Source organism: Hylobates moloch, unplaced genomic scaffold (genome assembly GCF_009828535.3).
Source record: "Hylobates moloch isolate HMO894 unplaced genomic scaffold, HMol_V3 SCAFFOLD_18, whole genome shotgun sequence".
In the NCBI taxonomy this organism is placed as follows: domain Eukaryota; kingdom Metazoa; phylum Chordata; class Mammalia; order Primates; family Hylobatidae; genus Hylobates; species Hylobates moloch.
In genome coordinates this window covers 76042631-76059763 of record NW_026652293.1, presented here as the reverse complement: position 1 = coordinate 76059763, position 17133 = coordinate 76042631, and the positions used below count along the sequence as shown (strand labels likewise).

The window sequence follows — 17133 nt, the reverse complement described above, 5'->3', positions numbered from 1 at the left end:
TAATGCTGCTGCTATGAACATTTGTTTATGCATCTTCTTTTATGGCCTGTTTTCAGAAGTCACACGTCATTTCTGTCATACCCTTACTCCCTGAAGCAGTTGTAAGCCTGCACAGGTTTAAGTGGTAGAGACAGAGACCACACCTTTACATTACAGAAGAGCATGTGAGATGGGAGATACTGCCACAGCCATCTTTGAAAAATAACATCTTTCACAGATACTATGTTCAGGGAAAGTGATGGTTGATGGAAAGTGATGGTACCTATTGCAAAGGTAAAAGGGAAGAGCTTTCCAAAGAGAGCAGCTGGTGCTCCATTTCCCCTCAAACTCCAATACAGTTATTGTGGCTATAGGCAAATAGGGAGGTGTTAATATTTGATGTGTGAGGGTAACTATTTAATGAGCATCTACTGTGTGCCACATGCTGTGTAAGGGTATTACATCTATTATTTAACATTTGGAATAATCTTTGATGATAGATAGCAAATACAATTTTTTTAAAGGTGAGGGAATATAAGATCAGAATATTTAAATGTTATCTGTACACAACTAAGAGGTGGTAGAAGTGTAATGAAGGTTCTAATTAGTGTGTCTGACTATAAAGCCCACTTTTACTTTTTACACTACATACGTCCTGGCCTTCAAAATCCTAATTTGAAGACCACTTACAAATATAAATAATTGTAATTTTTAAATGAATGCTTTGTAAATGCCCAACAGGAAAAGGTAATCAAAAGAAATTAGGAAGTAAAATAAATCCCCAATGATACTAGCATTCCTTATACATAAAGTAACTCATGCTGGTCTATTATTCTAATAGTTCTTTTCAACTAGGGATTAAATTTACATTTCAACAATATTAAGTTATTGTAAAGAAGTGCTACTATTTAAGATACAATAAATTTCCTACTGTTATTTTCTTGCCAAAAATATAATTTTCTCTCTTTAAAAATTTGTAGTTTAGAATTCTCTATTTTTGTGGTTGAATTAGGTAAAACTTTAGTAACACTGTTTCTTGTTTATTCAAATAAAAAATTTTCTAGAATAGAATTGTTTTTATAAATGTCACAAAAAATTATTTGTTTCTCTGGAGTTCAGTTACCCCTGCTATAAATTTGCTATGGAAGAAGATATGCCATATTTAGAATAACAAAATTAGCTGTGTCACAATTAGGGTAAATTATTTCTGAAGAAGATGAATACATATCATTTAAGAAGCAGATGATCTGAGAAACAAAGATATTATTTCCTATGCAATGTCATCAACTGAAGAACAAATTAAGAATTTAATGCAAGAAGAGTCCACTTGTTTCTGAATGGAAAGTTTATAGTTCCCACAAAATTATCAGTTTCTCTTTAAAGACAAGAAAACATTTCTGTATACCTTTTTTAATACTTCAAAAGTCTGGTCTTTAAAAACAGTTTATATACCCATCCTTGGTGGATACATATTGATTCATAATTCAAATCTAGACACCATGTTTTTATAGGGAAGAGTGATTATTGTTGTTATTATTTATGAGAAATCTTGAAACAACTTATGAAATTGTAACTTTTATATTTTAAATGTTGTGTCACATACTGCATTTTTAAACTTTGACTGTGTTTACCCTTAAAAAAATAAGAATTTAATTCCTTCATTCTGGTCTTCAGCGTGGACCATTTTACTGAAGGACACTCATTCATTCATCAAAGAATTATTTTTGAATATTTATTAAGTATCAGGCATTACATTAGGTACTGGGAATACAACGATGTTAGAAAATGTTTTTTGCCCTCAAGTGGCTTGCTGTTTACTAAGGTGATAAGATACGGAAAACAATTAGTACTGTGCAAGAAAATAACTGCTTTACTAGTTCCATACAGTGGAGTGGAAGGAAAAGGAAAAGTGCTTAAGCCTGCAGGGAGGGTCCGGCAGTGGAAAAGGGGAAGCAGGAAGAGAGGAGGCTGGACACACAGATAGGGATTGAAATGTAACAGAGTTTTAGATTTGATCCTGTGGGCTAGGGAAAATCACTTGTGAATTGAGAGCAAGGCGCTACTGTGATCAGATTTACATGGTCAGTGTTAGGGAGGGATTGGCAGGAGCTGAAGCCAGCCTCTTCCTTTTACCTCAGATGGTGTCTCTCACTTTTTTTGGACCTTGAAATTTCTAGTACATTACCATTATTAATGCTGGGCTTTTCCTGACAGTACTAGAAGTAGTAGTTGTGTATCAAATCTGTAATACATTCTTGACTACTGCTTCTCTTATGAATGACTCACTGTCAACATTTTCCCTTCTGTCTTTACAGAAGATTTGTTTACACACTATGTAGGAATCTTGCTGCAACCTGTACTTCATCTAGCAGTAGTGTTCCTTCACCTTTTACGTTGTTTTAATCTGGTATAAAGACAGGTGAAGGATATTTTGAAGATATTTCACAAAGAGTGTTAGAAATCAGTTTAAAGCCAGTTTATTAAATGTCCAATGTCAGATACATGGCAGGTTTTAAAATAAACTTAAGTTTTAAGTGAACTTAATTTGTTTCTTATGGCAAATTAGGAAAACATAAAACTTACAGTATAAATATGCCATTTGTTGAAAAAAGAATATTTTTAAGGTATTTGTTCTCTTATCTCTTTTGATGAAGAATGCAGCTTACAATGCAGTTTTCCAACTTGGGAAGCATTTAACAATACTGTTAATGTAGAAAAGGCTAGTTTTTGTTTTGTTTTGTGTTTTTAACAGGTTACAGTGGTTCAGTTCTAGCTGGCATATGCACTATGCATTTAGTGCGCTACATTTTGAAAACTGCATTTGCATGTATAGTTTTAAGTGAATGTACTTTTGCTCTTTTGTACATTAGAAGGAAATAAATTATGGACCATATGATATCTTGAGAGGATTTTGTTTTTATAATCTGTGCTGCATTTTCACACCTAGAAATTATAAAAGAAATTAGAAATCACATATAAACTCTTACTGTTAAATTTTATTATTTGATTTGGCTCCTATTGAATCCAAACCATTTTATGCAGTGCTAATTATTTAGAGTCTCAGCTTTGCTCTTGAGTTAGCAGTACCTGATCAACTTTCCAACTGTAAAACAGTTTGAAAATCAAATGTAGCTTACATGCAAGACCCAACAAAATTAAAAGTGTTAAGTGCGTTTTGGCAGTTCACTTTTATTATGCCCAGTCCTCAAATGTACCAGCAGATAATCATCTGAATGTTAGTTATTTTTCACATGCTTATGTGATCACACAAAAAGTACATGCTAAAAAGAAGCAGATGGTGACAGATGGGGAAGGTTGAATAAGGTGGTTTTGGAAACCTAGAGAAATGCACTTCTGTAATAGTGTAAAAATAAAAGTTATTTGATAATCAAGTTAGAACTAACAAAGATTGCAAAAAATGACTTAATTGTTGGGAAATATATAATATCTAGCTGTGGTTGCTATTGAGAAAAATGCATATAATTTTATTTCATCTAAATGTAAAATGATTTGTTTTTCCAGTGGCTGAAGGGCAGTATTTGATGCATTCTTTTTAGTTTTTTAGAACCCCATTCTTAGAAAACATTTCGCTTGCCAAAATTTTCCTGATTTTTTCTTTGAAACCTATCTTTAATATCTTGCATATAATGTAACATTTTTAAAATAGCTGAAATAGATGAGAATATTTTGATAACTATTTTGATGCAAAGATTTGCTCAGTCATTGTGTTAGCTCATAGTACAAATGGAGATTAAATTCTATATAAATTAAAAATCAAAGATATCTATTAACTTCCACAAAAGGTAGTAAAGGCGGTGCCAGGGCGTGGACTAGTGTTGTAGGTGTGGGAAATAGTTAGAAGCTAACTTGCTTGAAATGTATTAAACAGAATTTTCTTTATTTTAAATGCAACAAAGAATAAATGTAAAATATGTCATTTCATGGGTGCTGCCAATGTTGTTTTTAGGAGATCTGAAGAGAAATGAATGAGGCTAAAGTTACATATGTTTGCACATTTAATCTGTAGGTAAAAATAGTAGCACATGTAGTTACATTCTGATTAGTCTTTGCACAAAGTTCTACTATATTCCAGCAGATTGTAAAACTAGTCTTAGAATCTCTATGCTTTTTGTGAAAAGAAAGAGTTGTTTTAGTAGCCTTTCTAAAATTGTGGACAACCCTAACATTTTATTTACTTATTAATAATTCATATGATATCTATCCACCTGGGGTAATTTTGAAAACCTTCATCTTCCTGGTAATTCAGAAAAGGTCTCATCACCATGATTAAAGGGAACATTAAAGGAGTAGAGGGATGAGTTCAGATAGAAGTTGTCTGCTCTATAGTTAGAATTCATATTTAAGAACTTCTCTCATATGAGTTGGCTTACTATTTAGTTGAATATATTTAATTTCTTTCTATAGTATGTTGCTATTTTATATGATTTTCTGTGTAATATTAAAAGCCATTCCATTTTATCTCATAATTGGACATTGTTTAAATATGAACTAAAATGGAATTAACGCCTCTCAATGTTTATAAGTGGCATCTTTTACTTACTTAGAGGTCTGTCAGTTCTTAAAGTAGCTATTTTTCGCCCTAACTTCTTTTCAATGTTATATGGTCTTTTGGCTTTACCAGAATATTTGCATTCAGTACTTTGGTGTGATTCTAGTTTAAGCACAAAGTTTAATTTTAAATTATCTGTACCATGAGAACGTATACAAAACTAACCCTAACTGGAAACACTAGTGATTACCTATAGTATTTTACAATGGATATTGTTACTTGGGTTATAAAGGCTCAGTTTCTTGGAATCCCATAATGTCTATTGCTTCAGAATAAAAAAGAAGTATAGAAATCTCTTGGAAGATATGTGTAAGTATGAGCTAATCATCATTATTGTATCCATTTAGCCTTTCTCTTGTCGAAGGATTTTTCCTGTGCTAGCCAGAGTTTGCTTTTGAAAATACGATGTTAACTGTGTACAAGTATTTGTGTGTGCTAGGAGAGGTGGCCATAAAGCGTACAGCATTCTAATTCATAGCAAATGGCATTGACAGTTGCTGTCACTTAAGAACTATTAAAGCAGTTGAGAAATAGTTATAAAATATATATTTATGTAGAAAATACCAAGCAGCTATAGAATTTATAATCTTATGTATTGAAATGGATACTTTTCCTGAAGCTGCAGTTTACTTTAAAATCTGAATGAGAAGATTTATAGGTCTTTTTTTCTTAGCCCATACCTGTGATGTTAAGAATACCTGAAGGGCTCCCCTAAATGATAAATGATATAGATGTATGTTTAGGTATAAAACACACATCTATCAGTTACCTGAAATGTAAGGCTACCAGAAAAAAACATTTTTTTTTTGAATTAGTGGTAAATTGGTTCATCCAAGTTCACAGTTTACTTTCACAACATAGGTGTGCAGACAGTTTGTTTAGATGTTTAATTTTTTCCCCCATCTGTTCTGTCAGGATTATTGATTGAGCAGTAAGCCACTCCAGGGCATACAGAGCCTCCTTATAATTGCTTGCCTTGGGTGCATTGTGTGGCCTGGTGGGCAAGCTGAGAGAGGGGTCCCTTTAACCTCCTAGTAAATCCTCCTGGTAAACGAATATTGGAATGAATAGATTTTTTTTTGTTTTGAAAAAGCCCATTAGCCAAATAAATATTTACATTAGTAACTTGAATTGGTAGTATCATTTAAAAATATATAGTTTCTCATTCAGTATCATTCTTTGAAATTAATAACAATTCAAGAACTAATGTGTTTTAACTCACCTGGCTGTTTTATAAATGTAAGTGTCTTCATCAAATATTGATCAAATATTTCCAGGATATTTAATGTTAATTTGTATCTGCTGTAACCTCCTTGAGTCTTAGGTTTTATCGTATCATAAAGTAAAGCAATTTCTGGCTCCTATTAGAAATAAAGCCTTGTTTTCCAGAGTTTGTGCTCTGTTTAAGTTTTCATTTGATGTGACCTCTCATCATTTTTTAACAATTACATTTTTTTGGTGTTCCAAATCTCCTCTTTCATCTCTGTTTGGGCATTTGTGTTAGAGGTAGGTATAATATACAACTACATCTGTGGTTACAAAGGATTGTAGGGGTAGAAGAAATACCAAATGTCTGCTTTCCTATTTAAAGTTTGGGTTTCATTTACAAGTCAGTAATGTTGGTTTTATGGAAAGGAGACAGAATTTTATTTCTTCAAGATAAATCTTTCACTGGATTTTTTCAGGAGCATATTTTGATCTGCATTTATATTCAAATTGTATAAGAAATTACCTTTTAATGAAGTTGAAATATGCTCTACCATTGTTGTACCTGTCCATTATACCACTGTTTATCATACCTTTCAGCCAGCCCTCACAATAACCATGAAATAAATTAGCCTTTTAGCTAGAAAAAAAAATTATCAGAGGTAGCCAGAAAGAATTTGCAGTCCTTAAGTTAAAAAAATGTAAATTTTATATGTTATGTATTTATAGAATAATAAGTGCTTTGAGTAGAGGGAGAAAAATTGTCTTCTTAAAATAATGTGAAAGAGGTTATTGGATTCGAATTGGTTAATTTGACTGTGGGATTTCCAGAGTATTTAAAAGTATTGTGTTTTGAAATAATTTAGATTCAGGAAAGAGAAAGGAGATTGTTTGAATAGTGGGAACATATGTATCCACATGTAGGATACTGTAATCATTATTTATGTATGTTTCATCTTATAGCTGTTTGGAGATAAAATTTGGACAAAAATCTTTCTAATTGATAGTGAAGTCTCTTAGGTAAAGAGGGATTTTAGTTGTTAGGGTGTTTTCTCCTCAGCATTGGTTAAGTTTACATGTCAGGAAGACAATACATTACATCAGTTTTGTTCAATACAAAGTGATACGACAAACAGTTCTAATTATAGCATTATGTGTCTGTAGATCAATTAAGGCACGTATGTTCAGAGGCAAAATCACTTATTTTAGGAATCGATATTCATTTTACAAAGCTAAATAAAATGTATTTTATTTTATCAAACAGATTTTTTTACAATGCAGTTTTATTTTTCAGTTGCTTATTTCTCTTAAAAAATAAAACCCCCCTTTTTTTATGTACTCACTTTCCCGTCTGGCTGCAAACCAGGTATTTAAACAAAAATAAAGGATTGCCAGTTTTGCCAGCTGGGGATGAGAACCCGGCTGGTGAAATGTGGGTTCGGGAGGCAGTTAATCCAGCTTTTATGCTTTTTATGGTTTTATGAAAAAAAAAAAAAGAGGTTAAAAACCACATTTGGCTCCTTTTTGTGTATGCCACTGTTGTGTTGGTGTTGTAGGAATGCAGTTAAAGTTTACTTAGATTTAAATTTTTGGTTGTTATTAGTTAAAATCTTGTGTCAATTAGATAAAGGCCCACAAACAGTGCATTGTACTAATCGGCCATGAGATAGATCCTTGAATCATCAAAAGTCAGTGGGATTTTAAAATAATACATGCAGCATTTCCTTTAACGTAAATACGAAGTAGAATTTCTTCTGCTTTTTTAGGTTATTTTTTGTTTTCTATTTGTTCTCAAATTACTCATTTCAAACAAGTAAAAATATGACATTCTTTGCGCTAATGATGAAAACTAGAATTTGTTGTTCTTCCAGAAAATGTTTTTTTGTTAGTTTGTGACTTACAAAACATTTCTAGAAAAGCATAGGATCTAAACTTGTGTTCATATCTTACCAGTGATGTTTTCAGTTTTTTAGCTGTAAGACAAACATTGATATAATTGAATTAAAAATCTTTTCATAATAGAAATGCTTATTGAATAGATCTTTTAAGTAATATATTTTTTTCTTATAAATTATATCCTTTGTCTTTAAATACCCTACCAAAGTGCCTTTCATAGTATTTTTAGGTAATCATAATGTAACTGTCAAAAATATCACCTGTAATTCTGTGAGATTATTGGTAAATTTTAAATAAAAGTCATGTAAGAGTAATCTTCCAGAAAATATTTAATTTGAAGCAAGAAAGTTTGGAACACAAGTACTGCTTTGTCCTTATCAAATGTTCTCTTTTGTAATCGGTTATAAGTGTTTTTAAATTGATAAATTCATATATGTGGTTTTCCAAAGCCGAGAGGATCAAATAAAATAAGCTTTAAGATTATCAAATATAGTTTTAAAATAAAATATTCAAAGTTGCATATAGATGAGGAATATTCCATTGGATGAAGAACAAATCTGATAAAAAGATAAAACCAAATTTTTCCTGGGGCAAATGGTAAGTTACCATGTTCCCATTTGAACAGGTTGCTGCAGCATAGGCAAACGGACACTTCTGTATCATTTCTAACTACATTTATTTTGCATGTAATATATTTTGGGAAAATTTTAAGGATATATACCACACAGATATTAAGTCCATTTTTTTGCCGTAACAGAAATTTTTGTTGTGAGGTATAAAGCTGTGGCTATCAAAGTTTATTACAGCTCATACCATAAGCTTTTGTATTCACTTTGTCTATTAAATAGTTCCAGAAAGAGCTGAAACATATAGGGGCCTCCAGAGGTCTTTCAAACTTACTTTAATGGTTGTCTTGCCCTGTAGACTTCTCCATTACATTGCCTTTGTTTACTACTGTCTTTCACTGTTTAATTTGTATTACTTAGTTCTTCTTAAGGCAAGAATGTGCAGTGCACTTTATGTGCTCTATAATCAGCACACCCTAGCTCTGAGTTGTTACTTAAAGTCCACATGGGTGGAACCAGAATGAAAAAGTCAGTAGGCCTAAGAAAAAATGTGTAAATATGCTAGCTAACGTTTTTCATTTGATCCTTATGTATATTCATGTACTTGGGATTTTTTTTTTGTACGACCTGCCCCTTTTTTTGTACACTGGCCATTTCTGGATATGTATTGAATATTTCACATATTTGATGTGATTTGTATTTTTTGTAGGATGCTTCACAGTTTAAATGTCAAGATCTCAGAATAGACTACCTAAGCTTTGAAAGTTAAGATTCATTTTTATGTAAAAATCTTATGTTTTATGAACAATGCTTTAAAAGTTAACATGTAATAATTAATCTTCTTACTGATTTCACTTTTAGGTGTTAGAAGATAATGACTATGGCCGAGCAGTAGACTGGTGGGGCCTAGGGGTTGTCATGTATGAAATGATGTGTGGGCGGTTACCTTTCTACAACCAGGACCATGAGAAACTTTTTGAATTAATATTAATGGAAGACATTAAATTTCCTCGAACACTCTCTTCAGATGCAAAATCATTGCTTTCGGGGCTCTTGATAAAGGATCCAAATAAACGGTAAGCCTCAAATAACGCTTAGTGAATTACTGATGAATGTGGTTAAAAATTGAGATATGGAAATTAATTCAAATATAACTAACTCCAAGAAGCAATGTATTTGGTGTAGACATCTTCCCACTGAGATCCTGACTTATTTTTAACTGCATAATATAGAACATTTAAAAATTTTTCTCAACTCTTTCCTAACTTGGAAATTTTATGCATATTTACCAAATAAGGATTTTGAGAGTTTCATTATCCATATTATGAGTGAAAATTTCTTAATTGCTCTGTTACTTGATCTTGTGGGGATAGGAGAATCCCTTTTCTTTCTTTCAGTCTCTGGGCCTTTGTATTTCTTATAAAAGGAATAGACCTATTTTTCAATACTCTTCTCCCACCCACAACCTGTGTTAACATACCTAATTGCATTTTTTATTTTTTATTTTTTTTTTTTGAGACAGAATCTCACTCTGCCACCCAGGCTGGAGTGCAGTGGCGCGATCTTGGCTTACTGCAACCTCCGCTTCCCAGGTTCAAGTGATTCTCCTGCCTCAGCCTCCCGAGTAGCTGGGACTACAGGCATCTCCACCACGCCTGGCTAATTTTTGTATTTTTAGTAGAGACGGGGTTTTGCCAAGTTGGCCAGGCTAGTCTTGAACTCCCGACCTCAGGTGATCTGCCCGCCTCAGCCTCCCAAAGTGCTGGGATTACAGTCGTGAGCCACCACACCCAGCCTCTAACTGCTATTTTGTCATTTGAAAATAATCTTTTCTATGCATAGCTGAAAGGGTTGATGGCAAAAAAAAATTGTACACACTTTGTATTTCTGTTTTTGTAGCTACAGCTATGAACTGAAGAACCCTATGGCTCTTGCTGCTTTGTTCAATGAGCTACAGTATTTTTTATTCATGTTTATACATTCATTGATGTTTATAAATTCATAAATCATATGTGAAATGACTATTAATTTTAAAATATCACTTAATATGTGTGTTTGTATATGTATATATCTGCCTTCCCATCTAGGTATCTATGCATATCAGTATTTCTCTGAGTCTACTCATTTGAAGCATAGATGATTTCACATATTGTTGAATATTTTATAATACCTAACATAGAGTTTTATGAAAATGTTTTATTTATGGTTGATGCTCATATATATATATATATATATATATATATATATATATATATATAGACTGGATTAATGAGTGAATCCCAAAAAGTTGGATTTTTAAGTCTATCTGAGAAATGGTTTTCATTGCATTCTTCTAGCTTTTAACCTTGTAAGGAACATGGCTTTATCTTCAGCAGAAATAAACAAACATAATAAAAGAGATACTGTCTTTTTGCTTTGTGAAGAATCATTCAAGAAACATTTTGTAATCCTAGCTACAGATATTATTTATATGTGTAAAGTGATTTTGTTTTCTTTTTCAGAGCACTTTCACATCGATTAACTCCCTTGCTTTTTCAGTAGCCTTTGGGTGGATAGGGGAGATACTATTCTCATTTCCATTTCATTGAGTTGAAAAAAAAGGCCCAGAGAGGGCTAGGTGATTTATTCAAGGTCTCTCATGCAGACCAAGAGTAGAAGTTAAGTTTCTTGGTGCCTATTTGGTATTTCTTATGTATCTTATTTACAATGCAACAATTTCTCAGTTTAAGTTTCGAAATGTGTTCCATTTAATAGCATTCTTTTTTTTGTTGTTAAAACTGCATAAGTATTCATTTTTTCAGAGCAATAAATTCATTGTATCACTTTCTTTAAAATATTCTCATTATATAAATTCAAATACTACAAAAAAATACACAGAAAAGATGCATTAAATCATCCAAAATCTCACCATTGAGAAATATTCAGTATTAGATTAGCATTTAGTGGCATTATTCCAGACAACTATTCACATTGATAATGGATTCTTTTACAATTAAGTAAGGAGCAGCACCTGATGATAGGTAACCTTTAAACAGAGTGATGACTTTTATCTTTTTTTTTTTTTTTTTTTGAGAGGGAGTCTCGCTCTGTTGTGTGGGCTGGAGTGCAGTGGCGCAATCTTGGCCCACTGCAACCTCCGCCTCCTGGGTTCAAGCAATTCCTCTGCCTCAGCCTCCTGAGTAGCTGGGACTACAGGCGCCTGCCACCACACCTGGCTTTTTTTTTTTGTATTTTAGTAGAGAAGGGGTTTCACCATGTTGGCCAGGATGGTCTCCATCTCCTGACCTCGTGATCCACTCCCCTGGGCTTTCCAAAGTGCTGGGATTACAGGCGTGAGCCACCGTGTCCGGCCAACTTTTATGTATTTCATTTTTTGGTCTAATATTTGGCTTGGTATTCAAGGCAGTGAATATTTATCTCATCCGTATTCCTGCAGGCAACTTTGACCACCCTTTATTTTGTGGCCCTCTATATAACTAGCTAGTAGAACAAAATATACTTGTGGTTTTCATGTGTATGTCTCATTCATTTTTTTTTTATTTGTCAGCCCACTCCATGAATAGCACATAGTCGGTACTTAGGAAATATTGAATGAATGTGAGGCAAATTCTTAGAATGTTAACTGCCTGGTATGTATTAATAGAACAATTCCTAACTGTTTGTTCACCAGGAGGTTGATATTGATCTAATGAGAAGATGCAGTATTTTCAATGATCTAATAATTTCTTTTATAATAGATGTGTCAAGCCCCTCCACTGCTGCATCAAAATACAGGGAATACAAGGATGAGTGAGATGAACCAGTCTCTGCTCTAGATGTTCATAGAATAATTTGGGGCACAAAACATATACTCACAGATGCTTAGGTCTAACTACGTACAAAGTACTGTTGAAATTATTGGCTTTTATCTAGGGGATTGGGGGACTTGAGCTGAATCAGAAAGGAGTTTGAATTTGCATTGGCACTCAAGCACAGAAATTTACATGTAGAGTATAGCTAGGATTGCAAAAGAACATGGCATTTGAGAAGTTCAGTGACTAGAGTGTAGAATATGAGTTGGGTAACATTGGGAAATGAAGCTGATATATTAGATTGTAAAGATCTTAGGTTTCTTAGAAAATATTTAATCTTCATTCAGAAGAGGGTGAGATACTGCTTACATGTTTAAAGCAAGGGATAGTATAATCAGATTTGTGTCATGAAAAGGTAACTCTGGCAGCTTTGTCATGGACAGATTAGATGGTGAGGATCCAGGGGCAGGGAGAGCAGTTAAAAGTGTTTATGGGGCCAGGCACAGTGACTCACACCTGTAATCCCAGCACTTTGGGAGGCTGAGGCAAGAAGATCACTTGAGGTCGGGAGTTCAAGACCAACCTGGGCAACATAGCAAGATTCAGCTCTACTAAAAAAAAATAAAATGCTGGGTGTGGTGGCACATGCTGTAGTCCCAGCTACTTGGGAGGCTGAGGTGGGAGAATCGCTGGAGCCCAGGAGGTCAAGACTGCAATGACCCAAGGTGACAGCATTGCACTCTAGCCTGGGCAATAGAGTGAGTCCCTGTCTTTTTTTAAAAAAGAATATTTATGGAATTGTTCAGATAATAGATGGAGTCCTTCCTGAAGCAGTAGTACACAAGTGATAGAGGTTATGATTAACTAGAAACTGTGAGGAAGTAGGAGGAGTCAGGAATCCCTCTGAGGTTTCCAGCTAGGGTGATTAACACACAAGGTATGCAAACCAAGGAGGCTTGATGAGGGTAGATGTTGATAATAACTTTTGGTACACTGAGTCTGAAGTTTCTATATAAAACCAAGATGGAAATGTCAAGTGAGCAGCTGGAAATAATAGAATGAATGCTTAAAAGAAACACAGTAACTGACTACATGGATTGGGAACCATAACTATATCTAGGAGGTAGCTACAGCCAAGGCATTAGTGGCGAGGGTAGTGGATAAGGAGAAGAGGGCCTAGGACAGAATCTTAGAGAACCTCAGTTTCAGGGGTAGAAAGAAAAGAAAGCTAACAAGGACTTTGAAAAACCTTTGGAAACATAAGTAATGATAGCATTATAATACACCTCTTCATTTTTTCTACGCAGCTATTTTAAATACTACTGGAATTTTTCTGGTATTTCTTATTGAATTGCTGTTAGTTCTATCCAAGGGTCAACTATCATTTTGCTTTTATTTATTAGCCTCCATCCTTTATGTTCATTCTGTTAGCCCCTCCTTTATCTTCCTATGCGGAGTTGATAGGAAAAGCATGACCTCATGTATTCAGTAACATTAAGAAAATGTGAATTCTGTGATGTTCCTAATAGTAAAGGAATTCATAGTAGCTGAGGATTTAGTTTGGCATTCTGATACTGGAGTTTAGTATTCTAGACATAAATATCTTACTTCAAAGCATATTTTGTTATTATTTTTGAAGTCTTAAATTGTATATTAGAGAGTCATTGACACTGAAATTTTTGACAGTTTCACACATTGAGGAAGTGTGTTAAAGAATTTCTCCTAGCTTCTAAAATGGAAGTCTGATTGTATTCTCAGACTTTGCATAGTATTCATAGCTGATATTTTAGTTTTATATGTATTCGATAAATATAGAATAAATGCTGGCTATGTTCAAAACCAACGTATTGCTAGAAAACTTGAGGAGTTACAAAAATGGATAACTAAAGCTGGATTGCAGCATTTTATTTACAAAATGATTATGATTCTCCACTCCAACTCCCATCTCAAGTACAATTCAAATGAAAACAGTATTGAAATAAACTACAACATAAGTGTAAGAAAATGGCATGGAGCTTTGATGTTTCTCATGCAGACTATGTTGATGCATGCTTGAAGACATTAAATGCTTTTCAGAAACGTGTTTTGGTGCTTTTGCTTCTCTGGTTCCCTAAGCACAAGCTTAGAATGCCTTTTGGATAATCCAGCACTGATCTTGCCTTCAAAGGAGTTTGCAGTCTCCTGGGAAAGAAACCTACAGAATTGAAATAGAATGAAAAAGAGGGCAGGGTCGGAAATGCTGAGCTCTCACTGAATACAGAACTACCAGTCTGAAAATTCCAAATGCAAACATCAAACAGGATTGTTATGATCAAACCTAAAAGTCCCATCTCTGGGGTATAGTTCATTTAGAGACTTTTTAAGGATCTGGGAGTTGGAGACCCAGCTGGTGGGAATCATTTATCATCACTAAAGATATTCAGTTATCAGTTGACTGTTTTCCATTTTAACTGTGTGTCAAAGGATCCTAGGTCCTTCCCAGTCATGTGTTTCTTAGATCTAATAACCAGAATTTATTAGAATTATATAATTATAAATGATTTCTGACCTACAATGACTTGACAATTTTTTGACTTTATGATGGTGCGAAAGTGATACATATTTAGTATGCTCCTCAACTAATGATGGAATTGCATCCAGATAAACCCATCTTAAGTTGAAATGAGGGTTTATCTAGACATAACCCATCGTTAAGTTTAGGAGCATCTGTATTTGTTTTCCGTGACCTATTTGGTTTTCTTCCAACCCAGTGGTGTGTTGGAATTAGCATATACCAGCTCTCAAGAACCAACTGTTAAATTTTCACCAATTTTGTGAGCTGGTTGTATATTATAGTCATTACTAAAAATTACATAAATTTACTAATTAAGAATAGGAAAATCAAAGGTCATAAATACTAAAAACTCATTACTCCTTAATTTGTTATGTTCCAGTGTTATCTGTATTTTTGAGATTAGTTGTGTCTGCTGTATCTGTATGGACATAATATATAATGGTTTGCTACTGTGCATCTCTTCCTGCCCACATGTTCAGTGACATCTTACTGGTAGCTCGAAACTGGCCATGGTGGGAGAATTTATACTGCCAGAATTGGGGCTGGACTTACTGTTTTGTTGACTGTTTAGACTTAAGAGAAAATATTGATAATGCAGATTCATTACACTTTAAATAGCACCAAAAAATGAGTCTTCTTCCACTGTCCCAAAGTTATTAACCATTTAGCAAAGAAGTCACTCACATAACTCACAAGTGAAGTTCTGAAGTCTCCATTGTATCACTTTCAGCTTTGACTTTAACATAAACAAAAATGTCAACCAATATTCATGTTGGAACTAATTGTAAGTTTCATCCATTAGTGGCTTTGGAGTACAGCAAAAATTAACAAGTTTTCTGTGAGAATCAGGTGACTAATTTACAATACACAACATTGTATGTTTTATGATCTTTGTAAATTTTGTGTTTTGCATTCTTCATATCAGTAAAATTTAAATTTATATGTCTGGGGTGTGGTAGTGGCTAGGTCAGGCAAGGTTCGGTCCCAGCAGCTCCATGGCTGCTCTGCTGTGAGCACCTGGTATCTACTGTGCCCTTGAAAAAAAAAAAGAAAAAAAATTATATTTGTATAAATGCATGATTTCTCACAGAGAGCTGGTTGTTAAGCACTTACCAGCACGTATCATTTCTAATAATGAACAAGCCAAATAAAGCCTACTATATTAAATTCAGATTTAAATAGGTTTATCTTCCTTTCCTTGTTCTTTTTCCCACTTTTCCTCCTGTTCTTCCTATTTCTCACTTTTAGTTCTTTTATGCTTAGTAATATGTACTATATTAAACTGAATAAGCCAGAAAACACTGGAATTTCTTTACCTATTATTGTATTAGTCCATTTTCATTCTGCTGTGAAGAAATACCTGAGACCGCATAATTTATAAAGAAAGAGGGGTTTATTGGACTCACAGTTCCACATGGCTGGGGAGGCCTCACAATCATGGCAGAGGTGAAGGAGGAGCAGAGGCACATCTTACATGGTGGCAGGCAAGGGCATGTGCAGGGGAACCGCCCTTTATAAAACCATCAGATCTCATGAGACTTACTGACTATCATGAGAACAGCATGGGAAAAACCTGCCTCCATGATTCAGTTACCTCCCCACCTGGTCCCTCCCATGACACATGGGGATTATGGGAGCTACAGTTCAAGATGAGATTTGGGTGGAGACACAGCCAAACCATATTCCTATGTTGTTTCTAACCCTTGCAGTGACCCACCAGCAAATGTTATCATTCTCCACTCTGCAGATTAGAAAACTGAGGTTAAGCCTCTTTTCTGTTGTCACACATCCCATAACTGCCAGAGATGATTGCCTCTTCCAGATCTATCTCCAAAGCCTCTGCTCTTTTCCAAATACCATACCATTCTGAAGCTAGTTCTTATAAGCATATTAGGAAAAATAGATCTTATAGCAAAAGCTTTTTACTTTTAGAGCTATTTATCCCAAGAACTATTTATTATGCAGAAAATTACACTTTCACAAAACCTTTTTTGTTACACTTTGAGCTTATGTAAATGTTTTATACTTATTTAATTTTATTTCTGTTCTCATAGCCTTGGTGGAGGACCAGATGATGCAAAAGAAATTATGAGACACAGTTTCTTTTCGGGAGTAAACTGGCAAGATGTATATGATAAAAAGGTAAGATTTCTTCATGGCATGGTGTGTATATATTTTGGCTGCACTGCTAAAATGAATTTATAGCAAAAATATTTTAAGTGAATTAAAGTTAATGATGTAATGATACTTTCCATTTTACTGACATTTAAGTGATTTTTGAACTTCTGTGCACAAAATTTTACTTATGATTTTGACTCCTCAAATGTCTCTTGAGATTTTACTCAACATGATCACAGAATTTATTTTTCTATTTTTTCCCATAATAATTTGTTTGCCTCTCATTATTTTTTTAATTTTAATAAAGATACCAAGTGTTATTTTTTCTTTAAGAAAACTAGTTAAAATTTTTTAATTTGCCCTTACGTCTTTAATTTTAAAGTGAACACTTCAGATTCATTTATACAAATCCTTGTTTTAAAAGGAATTTAAAGAAATTTGTTTTTAATATTT

At 33.7% G+C, this 17133-nt stretch overlaps 1 protein-coding gene across 9 annotated transcripts in view; it reads left to right on the top strand.

The window, feature by feature from the left end:
• Positions 1-17133, top strand: part of AKT3 (AKT serine/threonine kinase 3) — a 357879-nt gene that overhangs the window by 295017 nt on the left and 45729 nt on the right. For all 9 annotated transcript variants that reach the window (XM_032137424.2, XM_058430705.1, XM_058430708.1 and 6 more), the window contains 2 exons: positions 9079-9293; positions 16617-16704. In XM_032137424.2, the coding sequence (XP_031993315.1) occupies positions 9079-9293; positions 16617-16704 (303 nt within the window). The remainder of the gene's footprint in view (positions 1-9078; positions 9294-16616; positions 16705-17133) is intronic.